General features: G+C 38.1%; 1 protein-coding gene across 16 annotated transcripts in view; it reads left to right on the top strand.

Moving 5' to 3' along the window:
- celf1 (cugbp, Elav-like family member 1) overlaps window positions 1–17,270 on the top strand; it is a 103,746-nt gene that overhangs the window by 67,193 nt on the left and 19,283 nt on the right. For all 16 annotated transcript variants that reach the window (XM_044356810.1, XM_044358340.1, XM_044357591.1 and 13 more), the window contains 4 exons: window positions 6,874–7,061; window positions 7,747–7,829; window positions 12,396–12,444; window positions 13,515–13,649. In XM_044356810.1, the coding sequence (XP_044212745.1) occupies window positions 6,874–7,061; window positions 7,747–7,829; window positions 12,396–12,444; window positions 13,515–13,649 (455 nt within the window). The remainder of the gene's footprint in view (window positions 1–6,873; window positions 7,062–7,746; window positions 7,830–12,395; window positions 12,445–13,514; window positions 13,650–17,270) is intronic.

A 17,270-nucleotide genomic window follows, 5' to 3' on the forward strand; every position in this document is an offset into this window, starting at 1 on the left:
TGGTGGTGAAATGCAACAGAAATTTGATTGCCTGTTTGACAGAGAGGGATATTGACTGGCAGCCAGTATCCAGAATGAAGAAATGTCAATGTATGTGAGCTGAAGCTTCAGGCTGCTGTCTGCTGATAGTTCCATCAGTTCATTTTCCAACACTGTGGAGAGAGCCATGTCTTCTCAAGTGGGATCCACAGATAAAGCTAGCTAACGAACAGTGGCAAAACACGGTTGTCTCTACCTAATGATGTGTCGTGATTGGTGTGATGACATTAAGACATAACTGGTCATTGAAATTATGCATCTAAATTTGATGTTTTTATTCATGTGAATTCTTGAGCACATTTAGATATAAAAATAACTAGCTTTGTAAATTACCAAATTTTTTTTTAACCATTTGGCAGTACCACTGCCTCAGCAGCCCACTAGATGGTGCCCTGAGGCCCACCTCTGGGCCGCAGCCCACTGGTTGAAAATGGCTGCTTTAGGTGATGCGCTCAGTTTGTGGTGTTTTGTTCTCTTTGTTGGCACAGCTTTTTGATGTTTATAATGTACGTTTCCACCTGTTTTCTGTTAGACATGAAAGTTGCACTTAACAATATATTATACTTTATTAACAATGGAAAATACCAGCAGTTCTCCTCAGCGCTACAGAGATTTTTAGTGTTTTTCACTATTTAGTTTTTATGGCTGACAATTTACTGTTTTGGTTGACTCCCTGCTAGAGCCTGACTCATACATGGGCGGGCTGATTTTATTGGCTGATTTAGGCTAATTGCATATAAATCCGTATCTGTATTTATAATGTCCAATAAGTAACAAGAAATTAAAGTAATGGAAAGCCAAAGATGGGTGCTTGATCTTTTTTATTACCATTGTCGCTATTACGTAGTTTGTCCACTAATAGTGTTCTTCCATGGCTTTTGGGGTAGTTGTGCTGAAACATGCCGTAAGCAGTCAAGCTGTGCTGGCAGGCTGCAAGTGTTTTTTCCACAGCACACCACAGCACAAGGTAAACAAGGTAAAATAAGATGTTTACCTGTATGAGGTGTGCTGTATGGAGAAAATGTAGTCAGAGTCTGTTGTCTGCAGCTCCTCATCTAACATGTCACTGTGGCTGTTTCTGCTTGTACCATTCCTCCCTGCAGTATTTATAACTGATTTGCTGACCAAATAGCTCCAAATATCTCCAGATCTTGTTTTGTAGATCTGTTTTTACTGAAGAATAGCTGTGGTCGGCCCTGCTAGCAAGCAGGTGTGTAGCAGCATGGCTTGTCATGGCTATCCCCTGCTGTTAGGCTGTAGTAGAAATGCATTTCATTTCATCGTGGGTGGGCTTGGCACGCTAAAGCGGACCGACCTGGGCTAATGGAAAAACCCTATTAGAGAGCACGGCGACTTCACTGTTGGCAACACCCTAATCTCTGTGAGGTCACTGAACGCAACATAGCTCAGCTGACTGCATAGATGATACAGAATACTTAGGTGACCAAAAATTATGGCTTTCATACCAATATACTGCTAATATTACTACAATAAATCAGAGTTGAGCCTTGCTTTTGTAGTTATTTTGTAAGTATATTCTATTTTCTTATTGCATTGTAATAGAACTACTATGATGATTTTTTTGAAATACAGAAAATAGAAACTCACCCATGTTTTTTAATTGTATATTTTCTTGTATATTGTCTTTTTGATATTCATATTTTACATCTCGCACTACAAAATTACATATAAAATGTAAAATGAAGATGAGTTGTGTGCACTGCATGTTGAGATAGGTGTAAAAGACTGTTATAAAATACTGCAAATATTAATAACCCTTGAACAACACCACTATACAGAGCTGTTTTCTTAAACTGCCACTTGCATTTGCAGAGTGTGGGCTTTTTCTTTGTTATCTTGCCTCAATTTGTGAAAGCTGCTAAATTCAACATGTTCATGACAGTAGAATGTTTTAAAATAACTACTGGTCTATTAAATGATATCCTTGTTCTTTGGTTTTGGCATTTCCCTGGCAGATCTGTTATCCTTTAAAATCCTCAAATACTGTATTGGCATCAGCCTTAAAAATCTTATATCAGTCACATTTACCATATCAACTTTTTGTGATAATACATCAGTGTTGTAATTTCAGTATTGCCACACCTGAAGGATTGAAATGATTGAAAGAACTTCAGAACAAAAAAAATGCATTTCTTAAGTCTGGGGAACTGTTTAGGAGCAAGGAGGTTGCAACCCAGGCTTAACATTTATTCCAATGATTTCCGAAATTTAAAAAAGCTGAAAAGCACTGAATATTTTAAGTACCCCTCCACTCAAAAAGGTGACAAAAAGTGTTTTGCTTATTGTTTGTTAACTAGGAATTATACCATGGCCAAATGGCCAGTGCCTTGGATGCCCAGGAGTGTTGCCATAATGCTCTCTCTAAAATTAACTACCCACACGGCCAGTTTGGCATGCCCTGTTTTGAACTGGCCGCAGATTTCCTCATTTAAAACTTCATGCGACGCAGCAAATAAACAAACTCACGTTACCCAGTGTCTCCGTCATCACGCTGGACATCAACAGTTGTGCAAGATTTCTGCCATTCCTGCAAATATCCATGTAACGTTAATGTAAACATTAACAGCTAACCTCCTAGCTAACATTAGCTAACAACTAACGTTATGTGATAAGCATAAGCTGTACAGTGTAAGTATTAATACACATAGTGTTTTAAAGTTTGCCAGGATATTGCTGCATAATGTTAGCTAACTATGAACTTACATATAATTTATAACTTGCTGTAAGATCTGACGGGGTGCTACTTTTCAACACAATGTTAAAACACACACAGACACACACACACACACACACAAATCCATTTCTCTGTGAGCAGACACAGCCACTTCTCAGTTAAGACAGATGTGTAAAAAAGTGTTTTAAGTCATTTGTGTGACTGCTCCTATGATCTCAGACTCAAATGCTAGGGTGTTGAAACTTGTTCAGATGAATATTGATCACCCTTAAATAGGGCTGGGAGATAAAAAGATCTTCATACGCTATCGCAATAAAAATAATGTCGATAACGATGATAAACTTTAGACGTTTTTTACTGTAACAGCCTATCACACAGCAGAAATAAAAGCAACAACAGCCAGTCAGTCTGCAGCTTTCGGCTCGCAGGTCAAAGTACACACCCATTTCCCACCGCAAAGCACTGTTTGAGCTACTGGTGAAGAAAGTGGAATTCCTCTGGAAAAGAGCATTAGCAGGGCTACAGCTGGAGTCCCCTTCACATCTAAAGTAACCCTAGCCAAAAAAAGCTGCATCCTGTCATCACATACGATCGTTTTAATGAGGCTGCTTTGACTGTGGATTCAAAAAGCTAACTGTTAAACTAGGCTAAGCACAAAGCTAAGTAAACAGAATAGCAACAAAAGGCAAAAAGAGTTACCCACTAACACTGATGTTGTTTCATAAAGAAAACTAGCAAATCTAGTGATATGTGAACTAAGCACACATATATATATAAAGATGTAACATAGTGATCACTGGTTTACAATTTTGCACTTCTTACTCATAATTTTACCTCTAAAACATTTGAGAGATGGCCAGAGAAATTTGATAGTAGATAATAGTCACAGCTTTTAGTTTTATTCACATTACTTTAATGTTACAAGCTTACTAACTTGTATTGTTTTGTTAGGCAGATAAAATATGTTTGCAAAGTTAAATGTTTACATTATGTTGTTCTGCTTTTTATATTAATAAACTATTCTAAAGTTTAGCTAATGGACCCTCTGGTTTCTTCAGTCTTCAGTCATTATCATGATACTGATTTATGTCTCTAGGAACAGTGGCTGGATTTTATCACCTGCCCTGGTCAGTGATTTTAATTGAGTGTGGAGAGTGTATGTGGGTAATTTATCACCCCACCCCAGTAAAAATTGTAGGCAAAATTACCTACAGTCTTTTGACTCGCTTGTCCTGTGATTTAAATCCCACCCAGAGTGACGTCCTTCTTTTTTAAAGTGGAATCCCTGAGTTTATTCTGCAAGCTGCTTTTCCTTCTATCAGCTGTGTCACATTTGACTTTTGTGTGAAAATGAGGGAAGTTGAAAATATTTTTGACACAGTGGTGTCGAAATGTTAGTCTGTTTGCACAATTAAAGGCTACAAATTAGTCACTGTGCTCCAGTCGCTTCTGTTTTTGAAAATATTTTTGTTAATCCGATAGAAACATGTTGAGATCACTTCATCATATAAGCCTATTTGTGAATCAGTAGGACAGGAAAAAATATAAGCCATCAGGAGAGCAAGACCCTGTAAGATCATCAAATAAGTGGTTGTAAAGTCCATGTCCATGTCTGTTACAGACCACATTCTATAATTTTGCGATCGTTAAAACGTAATCTGGAACAATTAGTTAAATTACTGAGGAGCACAGTGAATATTTTATTCCCCACCTCCCCATGTAATGTTTATCCTGTCCGAATGAAGCTTTGGTATTTTCAACCTGAACCATATTTTCCCATCATTTTGTGTCTATGTGACTAATGGGAACAGCAATTTTTGAAATTGGTCCAGTATTGAGTGAAAGCACTGTAGCCAGCAGCTACGAAACGGGCTGCAATGTAATTCGATGGGGCAATAGCACTCCGTCAATATACGTCTACTAAAAGTGCTTGTTTTTGCCACTGACAGGCTCAGATTGTTTATAAGTGTCTGACAACATTATGGAAAGGACCTTATAGAGAAATAAAATATTTTTCTTTACCTTTTGCTTGATCCCGTCTGTTTGTTATTGTGTCTAACCAAGTCTTGCTCAAGGAGATGTCTTGCTCTGAAATCTCTCAAGAGTTGAGTTGTCGTTGAAATCAGCTAAATATTCAATCATGGCTTTGAAAATCCTTTGGAGTATTTTTAGAGAGAGTATTTTTATATATCTTAAAACATGTATTGAGAGGATCTTTTAAAAGAAAAGAATATGTAAAAACACACTAAATCACAACAAACATTGAAAATGAGTTAGATTACAGTGGTTCGATAGTACAGACCATCCAGAATAATTTGGTGACAGTGGACTTAATGGTACAGAAGCAGCATTACATCAGGCACACTACATCAGGCACAGACATTAGGCCTCATACATATACATTTTTGTATTCTACTAACAAGCTACCCAAAGTTTTGAGAGCATTTGACAGTCTGAAAGCCTATCCTCTGGTGGCATTCCAGTGTTAGCAGAAATTTGTTGCTGGGAAGTGGTACCTGGCAGTGAATAATGGAGGTAGCATGACATGATAAAACAGCAGGCGTAAAAATGTTGCAGCAATGTAAGAAAGCTTTAGCAACATTTTTTTTGGTCTTGTTCTCATCGTGGCATTTTTATAACTTCCACTCTATATATTTCCACTTTATTTGATAGTGATAGTAGAAAGATACAGGAAAGGCAGGGGAGAGAGAGGGGATGACATGCATCAAAGGGCCCGGGCTTGGATTCAAACCTAGGCTGCTGCGGTAAGGACTCAGCCTTGATACAAGGTGCACACTCTACCAGAGCTACTGGGCGCCCTATATTACTGTTTTTTATCAATAAGGATCGTGTATTGTGTTTGTACAAAGAAATTAAAAACTAAGTAATGTACACCTCCGTTTCTACAATTTGCTCATGCACTTCAATAAATACCTGCCTTAATGTGATAAGTATACTTATCTGATTACTCATAGAAATGAAAAAAAGAAAGGTGAGGTAGAAAAAAACATTTACATTGAAAAATGTAAATGTCCAACAATGGCTCATTGGCCAAAACTATTACTGAAACAGTTTAGTTGTGCCACAGTGGAAAAGGAAAACTTTTCTGTTTCTTGCAAGGAGTCAGGACACCTGCTGACAGCTATTTTATGCTGATTTATGGTCTAACTGTATATAAAGTAGTTGAAACTAGCTCCACCTCCAGTTGCTACAACAGTAACAGGCTGCTCTAACACTGATGTTTCAGTATTAATAATCTAATGATGTCATATATAATAATATAGGTAAAATATGGAAAAATTTGAAGCCATGTTAAAAGTCCATGTAACTGAAAATTGCAACTGCTTTATTTGAGTTGGATTTAGTCTCTTCCTTGTGTGTTTGATGTATGTATAACTTATGTTGTGTTTTATTTCTGCTTAAACTGTAAGTGGTGTGCTTCTCTTGGCCAGATCTCCCTCAGAAAAGAGATTTCAATCTCAAGGAACTTCCTGGTTAAATAAAAAATATCAGTCAGGGGGACCAAACCACTACTTTTACTTTCATACTTTTTAACTACATTTTTCTTTCTTAGAACTGGTTCTTGTGACGTGCTGTCTCACCATGTCAGAAATCAAATGTCGTTATTGTTGTTCTAAACAGCTTCACTCAAAGGCTTCACTCAAAGCAGACCATCACAGAGAGGAGAGGGAGACAGGGACATGTGGTATTGTTTCACTACGGCGATATTGGAGCATATTTTAATAACAGTGTTGCACTCGGTCAGTGTTATGGGTCTCTTGTTTGTCATTCTGATGGCAATGACACTACAGAATAACCAGGCTACTTTGGCTTAGCCAGCTACCATACACCCATGAGCATTCTACAGCTGAGTGGTGTGCTGCCAAAATGTTTTGGGTGGAACATGTTCTAGAATTATTGTTCTGCAAGTCAGAGTAAGTGGATTATTAAACTGTTTTGACAGTTAAGTGTTTGTGTCATAGAGTGTATTCTTCATATGACGGCATGCACTGAACCATAATGTTCGGGATGAGTACACATACTGTTACACCCCTATATTTGACACATTTACCCAACATGCTGCTGTTGAGTTGTTGCAGTTAATATAGGGAATCAACATGTTAATATTGTCTTTGTAGAGGGAAGAAGATGAATGGATCTCTGGACCACCCCGACCAACCAGACGTGGATGCCATTAAGATGTTTGTGGGCCAGATTCCACGATCCTGGTCCGAGGAGCAGCTTCGTGAGCTCTTTGAGCCGTATGGAGCTGTCTATGAGATCAATGTTCTCCGAGACCGTAGCCAGAATCCACCACAGAGCAAAGGTCGGCCTGTAGTGACACACACACATATGCAGGAAAGAAAAATTACAGTGTACAATTAAGAAATAGAGGATACTAAAACTAGCATTATGAGGCATTATGCAACAATAAAATGGCATGTTGTATGAATATGGAATAGTCAAATATGTAACCCTTAAATGTAGCAGTGTAGTGTGTCATTTCACCGGGTTGCACTTTGCAACAAATTTAATAAAAATATTCAGTTTGTAGCCACAACTAGATGGACTTGGCCAACATGGCATTATCAGTGTGATAAAGACTATATAAACCACTTCCCAACCTCTTTTTTTTTTCTCTTTTTCTGAACAACTCAATTTTTCAGATAAAAGGATGTTTTGGCTTGTTTTTGTGTTTTGTTTATTTTCCTTGAGGATAGGGAAAAACATATTTTTAAAGAAAGACCAATTTACATTTCAACTGATGTACATCAGTTACATCAGTTGCTGAACATTAGTGGACTAGAAAAAGTAAAACTCCTTATGCTGTGCACATTATACTTCTAAGGATGTAGCAGTGTTTTTTTTTTTTTTTACATTAACATTGTATCATGACTGATTACATTGTATCCTTGTTTGTTCCTGTGTTAATAATAATTCCTATATAATTATTATTGTTTTTTTATTCTTATTAATAAGGACCTCTGGTGTCTTTTTCATTCGTCTGGCAGGCTGCTGTTTTATAACGTACTACACTCGCAAATCAGCCTTGGAAGCACAGAATGCTCTGCACAACATGAAGATTCTGCCAGGGGTAGGTGACAGCCTCCTTAATCTGCTCTTTCAGTGCATGCTGGTTCATATGGAAGCCCTGGACTACTTCTTTGTGGCTGACCATTAACAGCTGCACTAAAGGTGGGATGCAGCTTCAGTGTGGAGCGTGGACTGTGAACATAAACAGACCGTCATAATACAGGGTTCTCTAGCTTCCATGAAGTGTGGGCGCTGATTCAGCAATCAGATATACTGTTACTTTTCTTCCTCACCCACTTCTTCCTTTCTTCCTTCCTTCCCTCCTGCCTTCTACTGTCTTCTCATCAACAAAGAATGGCAGTATGTTCCATAGCTGCTTTTCACATGAAAAGCATCAAACTGCCTGTCTCATGCAATAGGATGCATGCATTCTTTAAGAACAATCTCTCAATGGTTTCATGATAGTAACTGACTGAATTGATATGAGTACAGTTCTGAAAAATTATTAAACATGGAATGTACTACTGTTGTGGAACTTTGATGAGCTTAAAGGGGACATATTATACTTTTTTTGCATTATTTTAATACTGTTAATGTCAGATGTCTACACCAAAGTACCAAAATCTGATGTTAACATATGTAAAATATGTAAAAATGCCCCTTTCAAGTCAAAAGCCAGAGCTTCAGCCTACTCTGAATGCTTCGATTGCAAAGTTACCTGTACTTCCTCTTTGTGATTGTTCACGCACAGATGGCCTTCTGTTTCGTAGCCTTTGCAGGTAAGATTGTTGCTATGGTGGTTCCATGGGTTGTTCATGTTGTCCGCCTTGCATATTCTGGATCGTATTTGGGCTCAAACATGTACAGATGTATTTGAGAAATTGCCAGAAGTGAATTGTTCCAACCAGTATTTTACCAATTTCAAACAATCATTTAATTTTAACACACAGTATAATACACTGAGGGCCCCATTGACATGACACCGCAACAACCATCACAAGCTTAGCTATTCCAATTTGACATTTTTTGACCTTGAAATTTGCTTTGCCCATCTGTCTGGCATTTTGGTGCAGAGTGCAGCAAGGTGAGGTGCAAATGAGTGGAACACTCATTCAAATGAAGCAGTGCAAGGAGAGTTGTTGGTATTCTGGTGGGAATAGAGTATGTGTATTTATTAATCACCACACTCTCCATCTGTATTCCACTGCTGCACATACAGGAACCAAAATAGCTGGTGCTCAGTCTGTGCACCCAGGAAACTTTGTGCTTGTCGTTACTCTTGCACAATTAAACGCACAATATGTAATTTCTCCTGCTAGGGGTCTCTCAATCAAAACAGTAACAAAAGAGGGAGTTTGATGACTTGTGAAGTAGCCTTGGAACGTGGGAGTTGTTGTCTTCATTGTTAAACAACCAGCTTCTCCCGTAGGGGTGCACGATTCACACTGACTAATCACACTGAATCAAATGTAAACATTTACTACTCAATGTCAACCTGAGTAAGATTTATTTTCTTTTAGTCCACTCAGTCAATAGGAAACCAAGGCAGCCCTGAGACAAAGGGTAAAATGAATACTTAATACAAAAATCAAAATGATTGCAAAGATAAACTGCTAAGTGCAAAACTTCAAATAATAACTTAAATTGTGGGGCGCTGTGAGAAAGTTGAACTAGAATCAACTTTTGGAGAAATGTAACCTGTAACGCTGTTCAACCCTGCCATGAAGAAAGACAAAAACATTACTAGGAAGAGAAGTAAGAAGTAAAGTTAGGCTTTGCTGATGGCTTCCCAATTCATTTTAAGAAAGACGAGAGAAAGCGAGAGAGAGAGAGAAGCAGTGGTCGAGCGAGCTAGAGAGTGGATGAGGAAAGCGAGCGGTGGTTGCAAGAAAGCCGGTGGATGAGAGGAATAAAATGTTATTTTCTGATTGTTTCACAGCAATTACAAATAAATATGCCCACAACCACACAAATCTGCGGAGGTGCACTGCAACGCCTGATAATGACTTGAGTCTTGTCAAGCTCCTTCTTCCCTTCGAGATAATAAAATCCAAAATATGTTCAAATGATTGCCTTCATTGCCGATGGGGCAAGTTGTATTTGTTTTTCTGTCAAGTACTCCATTTCTTGTGGTCTTTCCATAACACACACTTCACTTCCCTCTTGCCCCTGGAGTTGGGTCTGGGCTAACTAAAAATAGAAAACAGCGTCATGGCAAGACTGAAAAATGTGAATTGTTTCTTGGAATTTCTGAATCAATTCTGAATCGGCACAGATAGAATCGTGTTTCTTCTGTGAATCAATTTTTTTGCGCACCCGTATTCTCCAGGTTAGGATTACTACAGTACAGTCATCGTTTAGGAAGTTTTTACTGGAAGCTGAATTATCTGCAGAGGTCTCCTCCTCTCCAGAACAAACTGACTCGGTGATTAAAACCAGTAAAAACACTGAATAAAGCAGTTTCACGTTAAAAGTCAGTGCTTCTCCGATACTGTTCAGCAGACAGAGGAAGTCTGCTAGGGGCTTTGTGTAAGCCGAGTTGCTGCTAATGTTTGCTCAGCTTGTTTCTCTGATAACTTAAGATCCAGACGTCCGATGACAAAAATCCTTCATATAGTTATGATAGTTATATATAGTAAAAACGACCAAGATCTAAAAAGTTTATCGTAAAAATGTGGCTTAAAACTGGATAAAAGTCAATTTATGACAGTTTCCACAATGCCGATGTATTATCTTGTATGCGTATACTCTTTGGTAGATGCCATTGTGGTGGACAACCACAATGCTGATGCATGCATCTTGTGCATGTATACACTTTGGTATATCATTGACAGGTGACCAAATGAAATGAACTGTTACCTTGATTAAAATTACGGATTTCTCTGGGTTTGAAAATTGTTGAAAACATTTGGCATAATGTAAGTACACAACTCAACAAAATACATAACATAGGTCTAGTCATTTTTAGACATTTTAATGCAGAATAGTTACATATTATAGCTTTAAAAATAGAGCCCTAAATTACCACTGGAACTGCAGGCTCACAGGTGAGCTCTGGGGCCGGTTTCACAAAGATAGACTTTGACTAGGGATTTAACAGATAGTCAGAATTCAGATAGACATCAAAATTCATCCATTGCACAAAGCAGTTTAGTTCTTGACTATCTTAAGTAGGACTACGGTACAATGAATTCTGGGTAAATTAAGATCTTTTTCAAACAAAAAAAATGGCCAATGAGTGACCGCATCCAACCGCTCAACTCTGTTTATTCCAGCAGAAAATATGTGTTTTTTGGAGGAATTCAACAGTTACAAGGACATTTTACTTGTAAAATTTAGTGGAGTGTAACAATAAAAAAAAAAAAAATAAATAAAAAAAAACTGATATGGAAAAAATTGCAGCGACAGTGAACAGTGTTAATCCCACAGTTGAGGGGGGCATCAAAGACGTTCAAAAAGATATAAAAACATGGTACAAGATGCAAAGAAAGAAATGTGATCCTCTTTTTTTTGTTGGGTGCTACTGGTCAGTTGGTGTCACTGATTGTTACCATGGTAACATGGGTCCTAGGCCTGAGTTAGCCCAGGGGTAAGGTGTCTAATTTTTTATGTTCGTCTTTATGTTTGTGAAACAGTCTAACTTGCATTAGACTAATCTATGAGCAAAATTAAGACTGGCTTAACACTACAGACCAGTCTAAAATACTTTTGTGACACCAGCCCCTGATGTCATAGTGAACAGTCTAGCTCTAACTTCATGAGTTAATTTAAAATACAAGTATAAATACAAGTGAAAGTTTTGGGAAGGTTTAAAGAAAGGCTGAAGCATAATGTCATTAGCTGCAGGACACTCTTGACTGAAAATCACAGGCTGAAAGGAGGACAGGGCTACAGGACCTCAGATGAAGTTTGAAAATGGTTGACAGCAGACAGGTGCTTCAAATAGAGTAGTGCTGGTTATTTTTTCATTTATTTTCTCATGACATTTATTTACAAAATCTACCATATCTGAATTTTAAATATTAAATATAATCCTAGATGTATTTTTGGTAAAATTATATCTGAAATATCTGTTTAAAATCAGAAAAAATGTCAAATGATCATTTTGGATTTATGGAATATATATGTTTTGAATAAAGTAAACATTTTGCAGCTCTTCCTGTGTGTGTGTGTGTGTGTGTGTGTGCGCGCGCGCGCGTGCGCGTGTGTGCGCGCACACACACATACACATTTGCTCCCTTTTTCTTCCATTACACACACACACACACACACACACACACACACACCTGTGTGTATTTGCCTAACTTTTGCATGTTTTGTGCATGTGTCATATCAAGCACAGCGTTTGTTGCTATTATTACATCACATGTTACATCTTTTTTTTACACAAATAGCTTTTATTTGTTGGAAACTGACAAAATTACAAAAATTAAAAAGTCTGAATACCTCAGTTACCAATGGATAGAAAACCAAACAAGTATGTATCTAGCATACAAACCATCTTTGAAACATTATCACACAGACATGGTATCTCATCTATTAGCCAACATTACGAAAATGCATTACAACATAGACATACATTTTTTATCATTAGGAATACTAATGTGTTATTTGTTGCCTTGTCTAGATGCACCACCCAATCCAGATGAAGCCAGCCGACAGTGAGAAAAACAATGGTAAGGAGTTTTTATCATTACTGTCTGTTGTCTCTGTCCTTTCATACTAGCAGACAACTCTGTGTTGATTCCCTTGCTAATAATTATGATAACCCTAATAAAGCATATTACTCTAAACAGTCACAGTTATCTAAGTTTTCAATCTAATTAGACTTCTGAAACTGTTTAATGTCATCATTAACACTGGTGAAATGCTAATTGAGTGAGCGGTGCTGTTGCCAACCTGTGAGTTAATGAATATAGTTTGGTTATAGTTAATCTCAGTAGGTAGGTAGATCAATATTTGTCATACTTCAGTGACTACCACTGTTGTTTGTGACATACATCACAGGTTTTCTTCATTAGCCAGTATTTCATTATGGTGACAAAATTTCTTGATTTGTTTCTTGAGTCACTTATAGCAGGCATATGTAGTGATCTGAATGAGACAGAGGCTGTGGCTGGTTATTAAACAGTTAGACATTTAATACTACTTCTGTCTCTCTTGATGGGCAAAATGGCTCCTGTGCTTATAGCTGAGTATGATGCAGTTTGGTGTTGTCGTGCCATTTTGTCTGAAATATTCCCTATTTTAAAAATGACTTTTCATTATTGCATGTTTTTCTCCTTTTAGTAGATCTGAGCTGTGTCTATACTTATGTGGATACATCAGAAAATACTTTTAATCTCTGAAGTGAGGTTCCCTCCACCTGCTGAAAGACCAACACAATAAAGAAAGGGTTAAATTCCCTCTTCCTTTTTCAGTTTATTTTTCAAATGTATTCACTTTAAATAGCTGCATCATTCAGTTCATCCACATTAGTGTGGGCATGGCTTTAAACATTTAGAAAGTAAATTGAGCAAAGTTCCTTGCAGAACTCAGCTGTTAGGAGATATTATCCCAAACCTCAGTGATGTTTCAGAATTACTTTCAGAAGGCAAGTCAATATATATGGTGATGGCCCACTTTCTTTGATGGCATAAGTTACAAAAGAGCCACTATTAAACATATGTGCATGCTGAGTGTTGTAATGCACCATTTACCTTGACACAGAGCAGGTGTGTTTGATGTTGTGTTGTGCTGAATACAGCAGTGGAGGACAGGAAGCTGTTTATTGGAATGATCTCCAAGAAATGTAACGAGAACGACATAAGATTGATGTTCTCACCATACGGACAGATAGAGGAGTGCCGAATACTTCGAGGCCCTGATGGACTCAGCCGTGGTAAGACATATTCTGTTCTTACACACACACACACACACACACACACACACACTGAGTGTTCGGAAGATTACTTTTGAAATGTAATAGGTTACAGAATACTAGTTACTAGGGTAGGGTATCGTTTGAATTTTATCGATTCCGATTCTTGATTCCGATTCTGCTAATTGATTCTGGTTCTTGTTGATTCCTGGCTTCCACTCCAATATGGTAAAAAAAAAAGAGAAAAAAGAGGTCAAATGTTAAGAAAACAAAAAGATCTTTATTCTTTTAAGTATTTACTTCGACTTTTATTGTTTCATTAAAATAAGTAAATTCCAAGTGAACGTTTTTAACTGAACATTATACTTTTGTTTTGAGTACTTGCTGTCTCATCTTTCCCTCAATACCATAGTGTGCTGTCACTGTCACTGTATAATTCATGGACTTGCACATGGTTCTGTTCAGGCTTTTTTCGGAGGTCCGTGGACACAAACATGTCACATGTGCACACTGGTAAACAGGGTTGCAGCATGATAACTTTCCAGAGTTAAAATCAGAGAGTAAAATCCAGTCTGTGAATATTACAAACCGCTATACAGAGTTTTTTTGATCAGACTTTAAATGCCAAAATCTGTTACTCCAACTGGACTTGCTGGATCGTATTTCATTGTTTCACCGCTGTTACAAATCAATTGGTTTTCCTGTTGACTTGTTATCCAATCATGGAGAGGAAACGTTGCTGACCTTGTAAATGCCTGATTGTGATATTATTATTATATTATTATATCAGTCATTATTCCATAGGCTAGGCTATCCATCTGATTAATTCAGATTATTGATGGTTTATGGATCTATGAAAAATGTTTAACTTCAGAGGTGCAAGAAACTGGGTTTGTGTGGCTGCTATCATTGCAATAACAGAGGTCACAAGTTAATCTAGCAGAGGCATTTTAAAACCCAAAGATAATATACAGTTGTTTTTGCTTCAAAATAGGCTGTGTGTTTGGGTATATAGGTAGTTCTCAAAGCCGCATTGCTCAGTGGTGTAGCACAATGTACTGCAAGTTTTCCTTTAGATTTAACACCTGGTGTCGAAACCTGGGTGGGGAGTTTTTATTTTGAAGAAAATACATCAAAATATGGTTAAGAATATTTCTGATCCCACAGTTTCATTGAACTCCATTAATCAGATGGATAGTCGTAATGAAATTATGAATGATATGAAATCATAATCAGGCATTTGCAAGGTCAGCAACATTTCCTTTCTGTGATTTGAACATCTGCTGTCGCCATGAGAAACACCTGACAGTTATAAACAAAGGTAACAAGTTAACAGGAAAACCAGTTGATTTGTAACACCTGCACTTTAAACAGCAAGCCCCCACCAACACAGCCCCTTGTATTGTTTTACACAGTGCTGTTTTCAGTCTGAATGCAGCTGAGGAGATCCTGTATGTTGCTGAACAACAAGAAGTCGAAAAATGGTAAATGGACTGTACTTGTATAGCGCCTTTCTAGTCTTCCGACCTCTCAAAGCGATTTTACATTGCAAATCACATTCACCCATTCACACACTGAATGGGTACAGGGGCTACCACGCAAGGTCCCAACCTGCCCATCAGAAGAAACTAACCATTCACACACATTCATACACTGATGGCACAGCCATCAGGAGCGATTTGGGGTTAAGTATCTTGCCCAAGGACACATTGGCATGTGGACTGGAGGAGCCGGGAACCGAATCGCTGATCTTCCGATTGTTTTAAACTGGGATGTAAAGCTAAGTTGAGCACATACTGCCGAATGAATAGAGCCTGTCTAGATGTAGAGACAGCTCCTTGTAAGTCAGTAGTGTAGGCAGAAATCAGTGTGGGTGGGCACAGAGAAAATCAGGTGGGCCTAGCCTGTCCAAGAGCCATTATACTTTATAGGTTCTGAAATGCATATGTTAACCAAAATAGGCCATTACAACTATACTTCCCTGAATGCACCACAGTTCAATCATACAAGCCCTATAGATCATCAGAGGTAATGTTATAGGCACCAAGATGAACATTAACCGCATCACATTAGCCTGGCAGGGTAGCCACATATTCACACACAGACACAACAGCATCATTGATCAAACGTATGGATAGAGGTACACCAGCACCAACATGACACTTGAACATAGCCTGGCACGGCAGCCACATAAACCACACACGTACACACACACACACACACACACACAGATGGTAGACACAGCAACATCAGCATACAATCCAGTTGTACACCCAACCAAATATATACCCAGTAAACAATAATATTGAAATAGGCAATAGGCTACTATAGTCCAAAATTGTAAATTAGCTTACTTTTGATGGTGGACAGCGGGAGATGACAGGGCTTGATGTTCAACACTGACATTATTTGATTATAGTCCAACGATTCAGTCAGTTCTTGGATGTCGTCACTGGAGAATCACGTGCTAAATCAAATGCTGCTGCTAACGGCTAAGGGGCTGAATTAGCAGCCACATTCATGAACTACATGAATGTGGCTGCTAATTCAGCCCTTTCCCCCCACTTGGCACTTGTTGAGGAGAAACTGATGCAGCAATAGGTGTCTGGGTTGAGAATGATGGCTGAACTTGAGCTGAATTCTCTTCCTCCTGCTCTTCACAACGTCTTTTTGTGACATGCTTAACCTACATTAAAAGCAACTAACTAGTGGAAAGTAGCCCTCTGTTCCTCTGCGCAATGCGTGGGCTGTACACTGAGTACAGCCCATGCTTGCCATCTGACCTTTGCGAAATGCGCTACCACTCAAAAAGTCTAACCTATCATCATTATCTGGTGGCTTTGCTGAGTGTTGCCTCATGTTGTCCGGAAATAAGCCAAAAGAAGGCATTCCTGTATGGCGAAAAGGTGCAAACCAACAGAATGAATATAAGCTTTTTACCAAAAAGCACAAGAGCATATTTCACCTATTTTGGCTTCACTCCACTGGCTGCCCATCCATTTTAGGATTCATTTTAAAATGATTTTATTTGCTTTTAAAGTCTTGAATGGCCTAGCCCCACCTTACCTCTCTGAGCTGCTGCACCCCTACACTCCCAGCCACTCTCTCAGGTCAGCTGACCAGCTGCTTCTGACAGTGCCTAAAGCTAGGTTTAAGCTCAGAGGTGAACGAGCATTTGCTGTTGCAGCTCCAAAACTGTGGAATGGATTGCCGCTGCACATTAGACAGGCCTCCTCACTGTCTCATTTTAAATCTCTTCTTAAAACCCACCTCTTCTCTCTTTGATTTTATCTTATTTTATTTTATTTGATTTTATCTTATTTTATTTGATTTTATCTTATTTTATTTGATTTTATCTTATTTTATCTTATTTTATTTGATTTTAGCCTATTGTGTCCTTCATCATTTTATTGTGTTCTGTTGTGCTATTTATTGTGTTTTTTATCTTGCTGTGCAGCACTTTGGAAACCTTGTGTTTGTTAAAATCATGCTATATAAATAAAGTGGATTAGATTGGATTGGAAATAGAATATATTCGAGTGTAACCCCTTTGTAATCACGAACATTTTCATTAGTAACTGTAATTTAATTACACATTTTTTTCTCAGTAACTGTAACAGATTACAATCACATTTATTTTGT

The sequence above is a fragment of the Thunnus albacares genome, chromosome 1 (genome assembly GCF_914725855.1).
Source record: "Thunnus albacares chromosome 1, fThuAlb1.1, whole genome shotgun sequence".
NCBI lineage: Eukaryota > Metazoa > Chordata > Actinopteri > Scombriformes > Scombridae > Thunnus > Thunnus albacares.